The sequence below is a fragment of the Helicoverpa armigera genome, chromosome 13 (genome assembly GCF_030705265.1).
Source record: "Helicoverpa armigera isolate CAAS_96S chromosome 13, ASM3070526v1, whole genome shotgun sequence".
Classification (NCBI taxonomy): domain Eukaryota; kingdom Metazoa; phylum Arthropoda; class Insecta; order Lepidoptera; family Noctuidae; genus Helicoverpa; species Helicoverpa armigera.
In genome coordinates, this window is record NC_087132.1 from 6751413 (window position 1) to 6768611 (window position 17199).

At 36.6% G+C, this 17199-nt stretch overlaps 1 protein-coding gene across 1 annotated transcript in view; it reads left to right on the forward strand.

Moving 5' to 3' along the window:
• Window positions 1-17199, forward strand: part of LOC110370738 (protein O-mannosyl-transferase TMTC2) — an 83915-nt gene that overhangs the window by 51103 nt on the left and 15613 nt on the right. Inside the window, exons 4-5 of the mRNA XM_021326653.3 lie at window positions 1018-1999; window positions 14931-15045. Coding sequence (XP_021182328.3) covers window positions 1018-1999; window positions 14931-15045 — 1097 coding nt within the window. The remainder of the gene's footprint in view (window positions 1-1017; window positions 2000-14930; window positions 15046-17199) is intronic.

Below are 17199 nucleotides of genomic sequence, written 5' to 3' on the forward strand. Positions count from 1 at the left end.
ACTAGAAGATACACTTATTGTGCTACTATTTTCTGGAAAAATCTAATTCAGTTCAGTTCAATATTATTCCGATTTCCAAGAAGAAACTTGCTTTGATTAGGTTATAACACGTTTAGGGTTTTCGTCCATCAACTAAATGGTTTGAAACATTAAATTTTATGAAATTGGTTTTGTTGGTAATCAAAATAACCGAGCACTTTGTTATGCTGAATATTTAAGTGGCGAAGCTACAACACGTTTGACGCAATCGAGTAGTACACAAAATAAAATGATAGTGTTAGATCTAGATATATCACTCAAGATGTATATCGCTGTGAGCTGTAGAGCCACCGCAGTTTCCCACTAGTTTTAGTCACCTTACGACACGTTCTGGTGCGACGAGGATTAGTTCTTAATACCGTCCTTCTCGTGCCAGTTAAGACATGAGCCGTAAATACACCTGTCATAGGGTTGAATCTCGAACAAACGCGAACAAATAAATCTGTGTGGAAAACCTGCTCGGTTGACGACTTGGTAAAATGGTCATTAATCTCTCGACTCTGAGATCGATTTGATTGTTGTGAAGCGGATTGTTTGTTTATAAGGATATGGCTTAATTTGTGACTTAGTTGGTATTGCTTTTGGTGAAACGGATTTATATTTATTCTTAATCTTGTTGCGAAATAGGAAATTTATTTTGCTTTTCTTGCTGTAATATCTTAAACCACGCATCCGACGGGTTATAAAAAATTACTATAATTCTATTACATCGCGGCAAATTCTTCGACAGTTATTAATGAAATATTGCTTCGAGGTAATCAATCACCATGGAGTTCCCAACAATATTTAGAAAAATAAAACTTCAAATACCTAACTTTCCTCTTTGCGTTTATGAATAAACTTTATTTTTATGAATTGGGAATAACTTGATACTTTTAGATCCTTTCTCAAAAGTTTGACGTAGTCAACTGTTCACTTCTCACTTGAACGCTTCGCTTGTGTTTATCGATATTTTATGATATATTTTTATTGTTTCAGCATCGCTGGCGGAGCGTTTGCGCGCTGGGGACCGGAGGCTTCGCCCTCCTGTACTGGCGGCTGCGGCTCGCCGGGGCGCCCACAGCCTTCGCGGCGGCTGATAACCCCGCGTCGCGAGACCCCTCAATTCTAACGCGCCTCTATACTTTCGCTTATCTCCCCGTCTTCAACTTCTTCCTCCTTTTATACCCTTTTCATCTGAGCTTCGATTGGTCGATGGACTCGATACCGAGAATAACGACGTTGTTCGACGCCCGGAATATCACCACTGCGATATTCTACGCCGTCATTTCAAAAGTGACCTGGCGAACACTTACCAATGAATTCAAAAAGCACCAAGACAATTTATTTCGTGATACAAAGTACTACAAAAAACAGAACTGTAAAATTAAGCACAAATGGAATTATAGTAGCAAGCAGTATAATAGAGGACAAGACTGTTATGAAAGAAAAAGCTATCATGCGCCGCACAAAGAGAATGTATCATCTAAAAAGCTATTGTGTCCGTGCACTGGCTGCAAACATTCACTCACTGATGAGCACACGAGTGTGTGCCGCGCGAGCAACAACAATAACATAACGATGCACAACTCTAGTTGCATCTGTCCGATATCGTTTGCGAAGTCCAAGGCGAGCACCACGCACAGGAGCGTCTATCGCAGTCCGCAAGTTGCGTTGCTGATGTTCATGGCGTTTATGGTACTGCCATTCGTGCCTGCGACTAATTTACTTTTCTACGTTGGCTTCGTAGTGGCGGAGCGTGTTTTATACATACCGAGTGTTGGTTTCTGTTTATTGCTCGGCTTGGGGGCCGGCGTGTTGACACGGAACTGGCATCGCGGCGAGACGCGCAGCAGGCTGTTCATGTTGGCCCTGCTCGTGACCTTGTCTGCCATGTGCGGTTACACCATGCGGAGGAACCTTGACTGGCGCGACGAAGAAAGTCTCTTCAGAAGCGCACTGCGAATTAACCCTCCAAAAGGTGAGTAAAAGAATTCCGACTTTCTACTTAGATTTTATAAAAGTTTTTGTCACCCTTTCCTACAGTGTAGTGTAAGCACCACTTGAGACTGCGTTGGCATTGTATAGCAACAGTGCGTAGGTCGCGACTCGGGACTAGTTGCTAACCCTCGTTTATGAGCGTCATACTGACCTATTTCTTTTCTTACGGCTCAGCGGGAGGACGTCAGCTGATAAATTTTGTAGTATTTTTATGTTCCGCACTAAAATTAGCGGAATTCTGCAGTAAGATTGCTATGTACCGTATTTTTTATGTCACAAGTATGTCATTGCTGACATTGTTTTAACATGATTCTTACAACGATGAAAATCCTTTCCAAAAATCCAGTGTTGTGCTAATTACATTTGTTATTGCACAGTAGGTAAGTAATACAATTTTGGAGTGGAACAAAGTTTCAATTCGAAGCCGGCCAGTTGTACTAACCGTTAGTCAACGTCGTGGCAAAATTTTGCGAGTTCACGGCATAATGTTGGCGCAGGGGAACCAACACTTCCATTCCGTACCTTTCTCAAAAGTTTGTTTGAGTTGCTCCCTCGTTACTGCTCAAAACTAAGACACAATTAATTTGTTTGAGAGACAGCTACAAACTACCTGTCCGCGGCGTGTTAGTTCGTGTAAGTTAGAAAAGAGGTTGTCACGGCGCGCCTGCTAGCCTCAGTACCTGGCCACTCGGGACCTGGTAATGTATTCACTACTTCCACTCACATTCAGACTCTTGACCTTTCTAGGACGCCATTAAACATGCATGTGCGTCCCGAGGGACGCCGCCCCGGGTTTCTGTTCACATCACAAACTTTCGCGCAAAGAGAAAAGTTTCGTCTGATAGCTCTCATTTTGCCTCCCTTCATACGACGAATGTTCGACTCAATCTCGAATATTATATTAGTCGTGTTTTGTAAAACGATTGCTCATGAATATTTTATCAGCGTGATTACCGCGTATAAGGTGTCGGCAATTAGAAGGCTTATTATTTTATCATCACATTCAGGTATAAAACAATCTAATTATCATGCCGATGAACTGTCTTTTTTTTCCTTTTAGGTACGACTACGAGCATAATACGTATTCTCTCTGTGGTCATAACTTTAATTATGTAATGATATCTAAAGTAACAAAGACATTTACTGAACATTAGACATGTCAACACTTTTGCGAAACAAAAGGAAATATTTTCTGAGATAAACATAAAATATGGGACACAAGGAGATGCAATAGGGAAACTAACATAAATTACAAACTCCTCCATTATTTACCTGACAAACAAAAACAGACATTCAATAATCCGCAAATATATCCATATATTTGAAGAACTTCATAAATATTATTATCAACAGGTCTCCGAAGTCAGTTTGGTAAATATATACTATTGAAAGGAAAAACTGTAACTTATTCACAAACCACAAATAAGATAACGAAATATGCTCCCCTCGCCAGAAAAACAATATTTCACCTAAATTATGACACTTTATCGAAGGGTCTCCGATGTAAAACTATCCAACTTGTTCACGGTGGGTTTGTGAGGAAAAAATAAGAGGGCCGACTTGCTTTTTAAAAGTTTCTATCTAACTTCTTTTATTTTTACGAGATCCAAAATCACTTGTAAAATATTGGGGACCTTCGGCCCGCATCTGTGGCGTGACTGTTTGTTCCCATGGGAATTTAATGCCAGAGAATACAGAACCACGAAAATCTAGTGTTAACCTATTTGGAGATATGAATTTAGATTGTGTTTATTTGGCCATTTTATATATTCCCTAAGGGGAGCTGTATGAAGCGACCTTAAGATGTCGCGCTCTAGATTATTTTTATGATAGTTCGTGCTAGTAAGACGAGGTACATATAAGTACTCTTGTTTTGTTTTTGCAAAGCTTCATTTTGGGGTGTTGTCTTGTCTTTTTATTTTGCATCATGTTGTGTCAATTTGGTATCGTAAAGTACATAATACCTATATTGAACTGCATTTAATTACGGTTGAACTGAACACTATAGTAATACAAAATTCTTCCTTTTGTAAAGTGTTAAGTAAAAATATAGCTCAGACGTATATACGTACATTATTTAGCTTTCACGTGACTGTTAATAAGAATTTTACATTTAGAGAGATACACTTTATTGATAAACCCACATGCAATGCTGATGAATTTAACTATGATATTTTATAAATTAAGAACTCATGTTATTCACAAGTTAAAACCATTTAAAAGTGTACGTAGGTACTTATATTTAAGTATAAACAGACTTTTCAGACAAAATAACTTTTCGCAGATGGAGACGATCGTTAAGTACTAAGTTTCTAATTACAATAAGTTTAAGCTGTTTGTTGGAGTGGATATTTTAAGCCTCAAAAAGAAGATTATTTCTTTCAGATTTTATACAATTTTAAATAAAATAAAAAGAGGAAAATTTAAACACAACCCGTCTGATGTTTAAACAAAGCGATGGTTTATCAACAAGACAGTCTTTGATGTAAAACAGAAATATACCATTTAATGTAATACTTTCCTTATTTAAAAGGCCGATGTACAATTTGAACTATATATACAATTATTGCCACAGATTCATTGTTAGATATATTTTGAAAGAATGTTTTAAAGTTCCTACGTATGAAAAAAAAAATTATTATTTTCTTAATTCCACTCTAGTTTCCTTATCATACATACTTTAAGAAGCAAACGTTAGTCAAGTTGGACAAGTATGTATAAAAGACAATCATTCAACTCATCAGCTACAATGCCCATTGCAACACATAACTGACGCAAAATACAGTCGCTCTGACCGGTCTCTCATCGCCCGCATCCAGTGGTCTAACAACCACATTGCGCTCCCCGGTATGCGGTCACTAATCAAATAACTTTTCAGCCCCATTGGCCATCTGTTCTTAGATTAACACAGCGTGGTTCACAAACTGACAACATAGTTTTACCGATTTTGTCTATGAACAGGAAAACCATAAATGGGAAAATTGTAATTAGGTACTAAAATCTACACTAATATGTATAATAAAGAGGAAACATGTTTTTTGTTTGTTTGTCTGTATGTATAAGGGTCCGAAACTACTGATACGATTTGAAAAAATCCTTTGTCTGTTGGAAAGCTATACTCGTCCCGAGTAACATAAGTTATATTTTATACGGGCAGTAGTTCCCACGGAATGCGGGTGGAACCGTAGGAAAAGGGCTAGTTTGTCATAAACGGGTGAAGTTTTTAATCTTCCTATGTAATAACATCCTTGTATTTAACAATCTCATTGACAGAACAATTACACAGCCATTATAAAGCTGAGTATTACTATTTATACAGGCCACTCTCTCAAACTATAATTACCATTCCAATTTGTCGGTGCGTAGGTATGAATTACCTACGAAACTAGGAAGGTATAATAATTGGTAAATTTTCAACTGTTTTACTAATCAGGTCATATTTGATTGTTTAGTTGAAGTTGTGGAAAATTCCTACAGTTTATTGGCTTTAAGTGTCGGCAGTATGGAGGAAATATAAAATAAGTATGAGTAAGTACCTAGTACGTTAGCATGTTTTTAATGGTGAATGCGTCAACGAATCCCATAGGCCACTCTCAGGCAGCCACATGAGCACTGAGTGGTTTTAGTCGGTGAGAGTCAATATAACCCTTCAATGTTCCCTCCTGTCTGGGGTGCACATAAGTACCCCGTGCCATTAAAAGTAAAAAAAAAACAAGGTAGAAATCTGTATAATCCTTGACTGATGAAACCTGTGGCAAGCGTGAAAAATTGCTTAGTAATTGCCCATTTGCTATGTCAAGTAAACGATAAATATAAGGTACCTAGAGCCTTTGTACCTTCTGGTTAACTTGTGTTATGTGTCAATGACCTTATTTCCATTAATAAAGTCCACACATACTAAGGTCGTGAGTGCGTTAACATTAATATTTCGACTGAAATTCGCATGTTGGAATGTACCTAGTTATTTTTTATTCGGATTTGAACTTAGGCGTCTTAGTTAAACTGTAGTTGGAGGTTGTAAAGTCTTTCATCAACATTCGTAGATCATACGAAGTAAATGTATTTTATTTTGTTTTAGAATATATTTGGAAAAGTTAAGTACAATGTTTTAAAATATTCGCGTGGAAAAACTTTTTGTGAATGTTATTAGACTATTTCATATTTTTATCAAAAAAAGTTGTTCAAAAGGTTTTTTTTTAAAGAATGTTTGAAGTTTGGTATCTAATTTGTGTACTATTTTGAAATAATAGTGAAACAGTATGAAATTTTACCCATTACCCAAATCAGCAATAAAACCAGCTCTTGACAATTTACCGCTGTCGGAAAACATCTCTTGAACACACCAATAAATTTGAAGTTTACATGGTCGTTGTTTACAATAAACGTGGTTTACTGTAAATTTATTATATCAGTAGGTACAGTCAGTACAATGTCCACAAATGTCAGCGGCGAGGCTTTGTTTATGATGCGCTCAGTACGCAAATTCGAAAGCTGTGCGACGCTCGGTGGAGCACGTCGTTTGCAACCGGGCTAGCATACCTCGCGGGACATTCACTGCTAACTTTGAGCTCACACAAGGCTCACGATACGGAATGGAAATTAATAGCATTTTACTTTGACGCTTTTATGAGGATGAAAACTTTTGAGGCTCATTTTTATAACACGGATATATTTTTTTCGCTCGTTTGCGTTTACTATTTACCTACATGTGTTGAACGTGTCATTTGTTACCTACATGTCTTATTGGCTTGTTGAGAAAATTTAAGTACCTAATGTATATTTCATTAGCAACACAAGTAAGACAAATATTAGAATTCCTTGTTTACTTCTAGCTAGAATACCAAATAAAAAAGTAATCGTGTTACTTTTTACACCTAGTAATTTTGTTTGTTTGAACTAAAGTTATTAGAATCATTGAAATAAATAAAAATAAAATAATAAATATACGGACGGTAATAATTTTAAGATTGTTTGTGTTTATTTTTTTTTATTTGTTCATTCATTAATATTTAACCTCAAGGTTTTTACGGTACGCGCTTCTTACTTATTCGTTAGATACATTCAGTAATAGTACCTTAAAATATAATTAACTGTTTTGTGATTTACTTAAAAACCATAAAATTATCGATGATATTGACCTTTTGATAGCGTTTAGGTAACCTTTTCGAAGCGAATCACTAACACAAACATTATGTTCGAATCGGTAATCATTGCTTTCATGTTACGAGTAATTGACACCTCAAATCAGTAGACATTGATTGTTTATATTTGATGTATTTTTTCTTGAAAATTGTTTATTTATTTTGGCTAAAGAATTCTTCTCTTGAATTTAATACTGATTGCTGGAATGGACCATCCCCTCTCTTTCTATATAGCATGTTTGCTTTCAGTAATGAGCATCGTGTCTTTAAAAATGTGCAAATTCAGTGCAGTCATTGGTCCGAATAGTCATAGAACCGCCAGTTATGTGAAATGACAACCTTTTTGACCACTTAAGAAAGGCACACAAATAGGTTACCTTTGTTTTAATACAGTCTTGATTTTAGCGTTAAAGTTAATATCACGTCTTTATTTGATACAAAGTTCAACCTAAAAATCATTTATTTGTAGAGATGTACTTATACTTACCTACTTACGTATATTTTTCTTAGTTTCATTATTCATTAAACTTTGACAAACTACGTCACAAGGGAGCTCTTTTATACCACACGAAAACGAGACTTCTTCAACTGAAAACCTCTTCATAATTATACATAAATTAGATAGGTATTTCAGTACTCATCAGCAAACGCCCTACTTACTCAAGTACTAATTTGGTAGTCGCTATCAAAGCTAGATCCTCTTTAAACAACCCGTTTACTTAATTAACGTTCAGCTACAACGTTAGGGTATAATTTAAAATAATAACAACAGTTTACGCTGTTATATCGAAGCGATAGTTGAACCTCATCCAATCTGAAGTGGCCTTTATTCCTCCTTTTATCTTTTAGTAACATGACCTAGAGGCTAACTGTATCCAATTTGTCGCTGGCGGGTATTCGAAACTGGCCAATCACAAGGCGCCTCCTATTACTCGAATTTGCCCGGACAGGGGACGGTGAGGCGATGTAATCGTTCTAAAGCTGGCTTTATCCAATACACCTTTTGCCGTGATAACTGATCTATTGAACTGTACGTAGAGTGGATTAACACTGCGACCATCACGCAGAATATTCAATTAACTTGATCTGATGCTTGTTGGCGCTAAGCTGCCTAGTTACGATGCCAGTTCGCGAAGCTTAGGACGCGGTGCAATTAATGCGATTGTTGTTTCTTGATATTCATGTTAATTGTTTCATTAACAATTTAATTGTGTGGTGGTAATCTGCAATAAAATGGTCAAATTGTAAGCAAATATTTTACATCTAACTTGTAGTAACATTTGTAATAAAGGAATCCAAATCATTACGCGAACAAGAACATAGCGTTTCTCAAGTACATGTTTGTATCACAACAAAACATTACTAAAACATTTTGCTTTCATCCCGAAACACGTGGCGTGGAGTCACGGCCGATTATTCGTACATAATACGCCTTCCTGCTTCCAAAAGCTTTGTCACATCTTATTTATTATTTCTGCCAGAAATGAGGACTTTTCTCGAGAAAACGTATTTGTTATCTATTTTAAAAATAAGTAGCAATAAGCTGGGGAACATTTTTAATGATGAAGGATAAAATAAATAAAAGATTTATCTCGAATGACGCCGGCATGTTAACAAGCTCTTTTCCGTATATAAATAAAAGTTTTCATACATATCGTGCAACCGTTTTCTTTGTGCAATAAACGGGTTGTATATCATTGTTATGAATGAAGCAAAATAGCTTTTATGAGTGGTAATGTAGACTTTATACGTTTTAATTTGATTAAGCCATTATATTCCACACTTAACTCACATTACAATAAAAAGAGTTCAACAGTCGAGGTCATATCAATAAATTTAATGTTCATATCGTTGCTATTCATAATTATATTCAACATTTTTTCATCGTAAGTTTCTTTAATGTTCTGTTTACCTTCCGGGGTCAACGGCTTCTGAAAATCGAAATGAATATCGTAAACATATTATTAGCTACTTCGGACAAGGAGCAACAACAATTGTTTATTTTTCCTTCTATTGTAGTATCATGTACGAGGTGATTATATACCGATTCATTACAAGGCTATTTCTTACAGCAGTCGGCCGTCCCCTCAGATGTTATCGGTTAAGCCTAAGGTTTATCGTCGCCATCTTTGCCCCGATAGCACTGGTTCGAGTGGCGACTCGCACAGATTAACGCCATTATCTCTTTCGAACTTGTCTTACGGCTACTTAGGTGTCACTAACTTACTTACGTAGGAGCTGTGAGAGATCCGATATCATTATACCAATTTGCTTAATAAGGAGATGGATGGGATTTCCCATTTGCAGACTATAAATAGATTTTGTTGAGAGTGCAGTCTTTATTGTTTAGTATCTCATTAATTACTTTAGAACTTTGCTTTTAAAGGGAGGGAAAAATAAAGAATTTGAAACTATTTTAAGGCTGATAAAAAGCTTAGTACAAAACTCGAGAAGACTGCGAAAATAAATACAAAAACTTAGGTTTCGTTGTATAAGAAACCTTTAAATAAAGAAACAATAACGACAATCCGTCACTGTGAAGTTCGTGCAGATGTCCATTCATAACTGCGAAGGCGTAATTTAATCAACGGCCTAACAATGTGTTTTTCAATTTGTAACACAAAGACAGGGCTCTGGGCCTCAGTTTTATAGAGTTTTGATTAGAAAACGAACAAAAGATGACCTCTACATAATAAAAGCGAAATTGGAACATTGAATAGTATTGAGGCTAAACAAAACATTTTGGTATAAACTTAAGTCGTGTAGGGCACGTTATTTTATTGTTCAAGGTGATAAAAATGACAACTCACATAATATAATGTTTTTGCAAAAACGTTGACCATTATGTGTCGATACCACGCGTTGTGGCAGGGCTCTGAAGAATCTGGGGATATTTATACAACACGAATGGAATAGGTACTCATTCAATAAGTTAAAGTAAGCACTACACTGGAACTGGGCCGGACACGTCAGCCGAATGCATCCGGAAAGATGGGCCACTATCGTCGCTCAGTGGACACCTCAGGATGGACACCGCAGGCGGGGTAGGCCCCGGAAGAGATGGCGTGACGACCTTGACGCCTATTGTCGAGACTGGTGGGCTCGGTCGAAAGATCGAGAAGTGTGGAAGCAAGATGGGGAGGCCTTTGCCCAGCAGTGGGACAGTATGGGCTAAAAATAAATAAATAAATAAAAAAGCACTACAAATAAAACCGCTTTGTTTTTTGGTGCCTACATTGTAATATCAGTCTGAATTTTATGATAGAAAACTTTATTTAAGTAGTAAGCTGCTTTTTGCTTATAAAAGTGCTTTTGTAAAACTCAGGTTGGGAACTATTTTTAGTTTAGTAATTCATAACTGTATTTGTAATTCGAATTCAGTCGTTTCTAACTTTTGCTTAAAATACTAGGTAAACCTAAGAGAGACCAAGATTTTAATAGCCCAGTAATCCCTGATAAGCCGACACCTGCGCAGAACTACGTGAAACGTTTATTTTTCTCTTTCTAAGCCGTCGTTTACACAGAAATAGAGAAACCATTTCTAGTTATATGAACTCGTTAGTCGAGTAATTAAACCATCGGCGCAATTATGGTTCCTTACTTTAAAGGCCGAGCCTCATGGTGTTGTAAAAATGTTCATTCCCCGATTCTTTGATTGTTAATGCCGCAGCTATAAACTCCACTGAAGGTAGCTGTTTGTACACGAATGTCGAGTGAGCAAATATGGCCAGGTACAGGTTGTACTTTAAAAGAAAAAATATGACGCAATAAACAAGCAAGCATACATAAACACCTACGGGTATAACGTCAATGTTTCGCGTATTTCCCGTGTAAGTGGGTACATAAAAAAGCTTTTAGACCGATATTCCAATCAGCGGAACGACTAAGTAACGCCGTGTCTCTTTTATATTTTTTCGCTCTATGTTTTTCTTACAGCTAATGGTGCCGATCGTAAATGGGATAAGATTTTTATTTTCTTTTTGATGTGCCCTATTTAAGGGAAGCACCCAGTTACACTTTTATGTAATCGCCTCTTTACGGATGAGCGCTCACAGTAAACACACGTGAAATTGTTAAAAGTACGATTTAGGGTTCCTAGGATTACCGACGATTATGGCCATTGATTCGCGATCCTCAAACGAACCAAATTTACAGGTAATTTTTCGGAACCACAGCATTTGAGAGGGTCGAAGTTATTTCGGCAGAAGGTTTTTTGTAAAAGTGCTTTGATTTCTGCCGAATAGTAACGTACGCGGCCATAAATATAAAGGAATCCCTCGGAAATCCATTGCCTCTGTTTGATAATGTCTTTTGTTAGCATAAGTCCTCATAGGCCGGCGGGATGCCATTTCTTATTCTACTTTTCAATAAACCGAATCTCCAGTGTTAGGGCATTTTATGTAGGTTCTTAACCGGATCAACCCCAAAAATAAAGGCGCCCTCCGATGGCTATTGTTGTCCGAACCTATTAAATTAGCAATAATAGGAGGAGGGTTCACGCAGCTTTATATGCTGTTAAACGCTAGAGATTATTATATTTCTTATTATAAACTTATCATAGTAAGATTTGTGTAGAAATATTTTTATATGCCGTTTGGCTCATAGCAACAAGTTGGCAACACCTCTTGATAAGAACTTGCAAACGCCATACAGGCAATGATAGACTGTAACGAAACCACTGACTTGCACAAATCATAATATAGCTAATAGAATTTGATTCAAAATTCTTGATAAAGTTAAAAATCCAGGAAGTTGTTAGGGCAGTGAATTCTCAATATTGTAGACGACTTGTCAATATCTTGTAGTATATTTAAAGTTTGATAATATTATTTTGCTGGTAGTTTCCAAGAAAATTCAATCTACCTATGTTTGTTACTTTTAGGTTCAAATCAAAAATATTCCAGGGCCAACTTTCTTTACCTGCCGTGATGATAATGAGGCTTTGAAACTTCTTCGAGGCCCAAAAGCTGGCCTTAAAATATTTAAGTTTCGACATTGAAAGTTAGTTTCGATTCTAACATTTTGGGCCCAAAATGTTCCAAATATTAAAATAAAAAAGTTATATACTTCATAATCCAGCTAATTCCATATTCATACTTTAAAGTCCTTTATAAAATTCATAGAGTATTCAGTGAAATATTTTACGGGTATATTACCGGCATGGCTACGGACGCGCGGAGTGGTCCTTGAATCGAATTTAATCGACTAAGCTTTCGCATTCAGTGTGGTTAAGCACCCGCTCGTAATGCTGGAATTCCTGCGTGTGTAGAAGCTGTTGATTTAATATGATTTGAAAATATTAAAATAAGTAAAATAGTCACTTTTTTGGGTAAATAAAGCTACTTTGTAGTCAGCATGTTGTCAGTCACAACCCTCGTCTCAAAAATGACCCTAGGCACTAGGTGGAAATTAATGCAAAAACCGAGAAAGGGTTATTCAAAATAAGCATTTCAATATAACAAAACAGCTGGCGTTATTCTTTAAGGACCTGAAAGCCGCTAAATAACAAAAGACTACAAGTTGCGTTTCATAACTTAATCCCCACAAAGGCAGCAGACCGTGTCGGATAAACACTTCCTAAAAGTATTTAGCTCGCAACACAGTTTACGTAAAACGAAACATACATTGTATAGAAAAGGACTGAATTCTCATTACAGTACTTTTGAAAAGGGTTTGTCAAAAGATAATACTGTGAGATAACTCGAAATGCCTGCGTCGAATACTCGTGGGTACCAGGAGTTCATAGGACCGCAGAGAGGCTAATGTTTATTCGGTAAAAGCGGATCGCTGTGCACCGGAGATGGGTCGGCGGCGTGATAGCGCGGCCCAATCATACCCGTACATGACACCCGTCTAATAGACTGAGATATAGCTAAGTAAAACGCTGAGTTCTAAAATCTAAAACGTGTATTGGTTTTGCCACTTTGAACTAGAGAGTTTGTAGTGTGTTGAATAACTGGTTGTTTGATTATATATTGCAAAGTTATGCCAGCAGTACTACTAGTTTCTTCTTGTTCAACATGCCTAATGTCTATGCCTAAGACAGTAAGATGGATATTACCTCAAATGATTTCTTGATATCATTACATCTTAATAATTTCCATACAATGTCTTTTTATACTTCAACCACTTGACCTAGAATACGAAAACATTTCCTTTGTTTATTCTTAAACGCAAAAGCCTGAGACCGTAAGAGCAGTTTTTTTGCCAGTTACAAAACAGGTAGATGTTCCAATAATCAAGCACATCATACCACTTGATGTCATGGTAATTAATCGTTGTTATTAATACACCACATACAGACCATTAACGTCTTACTGTAAAGGAGCCAACACCACAGACCGCTACAAGTATGGTCTGGGTATACTTGGTCACATGTGGTATATGGGTCTGTACGGTACGGTACGTGGGATTTGGTGACCATATTTGATGTAAAAATGATTTTCCAAAATAGACTTAGAAAATGCATGCAGTCCACCAGAATTTTAGTTTGGATCGGTACAGAAAATATGCTTCTTCCATACTCTTCTATCGCGCCGTCATCTCATAATAAAACATTATTTGCATACAGACCTCTCAGTTTCTCAATTTAATTCGATGCCTCTTTTTATTCTTATTCACGAATCACAGTAAAAAATGTATACTTAACGGAAAAAAAAATATTATTTAAACACATAATTTTTACGCAGAAAATTAAACTCACACCGTAGAAGCATAGCCGGGAGCAATCTTTATACTTTACAAAACAAACACATTATCTCAATATTCGTACTTTTGTTATTGGATAAGTCGAGTAATAAACTTCAAAGCAGTTTTGTGTTGAAATAATATAATAAATCGGCTTACTGCTGCTCATAAATATGAATAATTAATGAAATTTTGTCGTCTGCTTCGTTACTGGATTAAAATGATGGATCATGTGGGTTATTATATTTATATTCTTACACTTAATTATGTTATGTGTAAAACAGGAACTAGGTGACTTTAATTGTTGATGTATCAATCAGACTGGTGCATGTTTTAAAATTTAACTTTAAATGTGGCGAATAGAAATCACAATTTATTTTTAAATGCACAACTAATACCCAAATGATTTGTTGTTACATTAACTTCAGATTATAATAAGTGAAATAACGTTCAATTGATTGTATAATAGAATAGTAATTAAAACAATATCGACGTTATTCTATTGTGATGTACTCACGTATCTTGATGTCAGTCTATTGGAAATTAATAACTTACTTAGATACATATATCCATAAAGTAATTTATTATATCGCAATTGTTAAGCAAAGCTGTAATACGACGTAAATTGATTTATTAGTGAAGATAGAAAATGCGGAGTTTCGCGTTTGTCTTTTTACGCGATATCATCATCATCCGCCTGCCGTTATCCTAATTTATTTAGGGTCGGCGCAGTATGTCTTTTTCTTTCATACGTATCTATAATCCCCTAGCTTTATTATCTTCGGCACAATTTTTCCATTGTTCTCATGGTTTTCTTGTGGAAAGATTCACCACTCAATATTCAATATAGGTATATACTTATTTCTATTCCATATGTATGGTGAGCTACCTATTAGTAATAGGTTGACAGATTGGGTATTATAAAGTTATATAAAGACAAAAAGGACAAAAATAAGGAAAAGGTTTGTTGACGATACATGAACCAATATTGAATACAAACTTCCTTACTCCATTCTATCCCGTTTATATAATGTATAGAATATAGAATTTGGCACACGACTAACAAAACTTTGTTTTTCACAGCATACGGCAACTTGGGCAGCGTGCTGACCACACAGGGACGGACCGCGGAAGCGGAAGTAGCCTTCGAGAGGGCTCTCAAGTACCGCCCCAATATGGCTGACGTGCATTATAATTTGTGAGTTTTATTATAATATTATACGACATTTTTTCATTCATCAATCCACGTGGACGTTCACATTTGAAAGGAAAATGAATGTCAGCCCAATAACAAAAGACGCAGATTTGATGTGATACCCATTTTATTGTAATCTCGATAACAACAAAAGTTTAATAATACATTCAAAGGGCCTAAGAGTACCCTTAGTGGAGGGCGAAATAATATTCGCCATGTCTTCCCCAAGGGGCTAAAAAGGCAAAAGGTCCGATCCCTATTAAGGACATCGGGAAAAGAAAATATTATAAAATATAATAAATGGCAGCCACACCGCATTTGCTTTTTCGTGTTTCTAAAACTGCTCTTGTTTGAAGTTTCTTCGGAAAACCAATAACAAAACTTCCTTTTTTTGATAACACGGAATAAATATAACATCTCCAAAGGGTAAGGGGACATTTACATTGAATTATGGTTATTTGTCCTTATTATAGGTAAGCGGATTACACGAAATAATGGATGCGAACGAATTGTTAACGAGCTAGCGATTTTACGGTTGCTACTTGTAATGACCAGGAAGGTTATTTCAAGAATTTAAGATAATGCCATGTAGGTAATGTGCTAATTAAGTCAATCTTTTTACTATAATCTATATAAAATTAATTAATGAGAACATACAGGTCGATGTTTTTTTCTGTTGATTTAAAACGCTCATTCGAAAACAATATGTGAGGGTGTTCCCGCTCCGGGCAGGGGGCGCTCGATCAATAGGCCCAGAACGACGGGCCGTGCCATTAATTCACAGAGGATTCCACTTCTTGAATTAATCGGGTACGGAGCTCTCTGCCCGGCCACCTAAGCGTTGGGTTTCCGAGCAGTTTCACAAATTAACGTCAAGCCACACGATCATAATATAATTACGACAAGAGGTCAAAAGGACTGACAGCTACTATACACTCGGTTTGATAAGATCCGTGATGAGTGTTCTCCAATCCACAGTTTACATCCCGATCCTTCAAGTTCACGAGAAATTCTCCCCAAATTTTGGAGTATTTCATAATTTTCGTATAAATCTCAAGTAGATTGTAGCTTTTCATCAGTATTCTGGAGGTAAACGTCGGAGTTTGTTTTGTTTTAATCTACTTATTCTTTGCGGGGCGCGCATACAAGAAAGAATTAAGAATGATAATGAAAGGAAACACGTGTAGGTGGCGATAGCGGTTTATCCAGTAGCTATTTGCACTAAACATGTTCCACATAAACCCTGGCTGTTTACGAGCAAGATCGTTTCAATCTCGGCCCCTGTGAAGATAATAGGTATTGTTTAGCCTTCCATTTTGATACGTCAGCTTCTTAGCTTGTTTGAATAAAACCTTGTTAATATGTTCACATAATAGGCGTGGGACGTAACTATGGAAGACAAACGTGGGGTAGACGACGAGGCAAGCGTTTGTTGTGCAGTAATAGTGTTTGGACAGGTCATTTAATACAAAACGATATAAGGAGTTCTTGTTTTTAAATAGATAATTTATCACATTCCGTAATGTCTGACGACATAATGTTTTCGTTAAATAAGTTTAATTACTTATAGCACTTAAAATACTGTGTTTATAAATTCTTTATTAAATTCGTGTCAAATCTACTGATAGGTTAATACAGCTTTAGGCACACTCTATTTACTGATCCAGCACGACAAGCCTGCAGGCAATGTGTCCCCATGTTTAAGTAGCTATCCGTACGTGATGATAGCCGAGCATGCATTCATACGTAAGCTGAACGGGCCAACATAGCACATATCCTTATTCTATTAAGGTCATACGATATTACGCGTGCCCGATATAATCTCTAATACCACGCGTAATGGAAAGAAATGCTGTACAAAAGCCGTATTAGAAGGCGAATATAAATAGAATAAGGCGTCGCAGTTGCGGAATAAAGTTGGGGAAACGTCCTCACGATCGGTTGGCTTCTTTGATTGAAGGAATATCCGTTCCGCATAACGCACAATGAGGAGGTCACAATGCCTTGTTAGTTGTTGCGCTGCAGAATATGTCCGTGATTGTAAACAGTATGAGATACGATTTAACGAATCTTATTGTTATTGCAATACGGTTCAATTCAGCTGCTTTGTAGTGCAAAACTACTTGAGGTTTCCTGATTTTTTAAACAGATGTATTA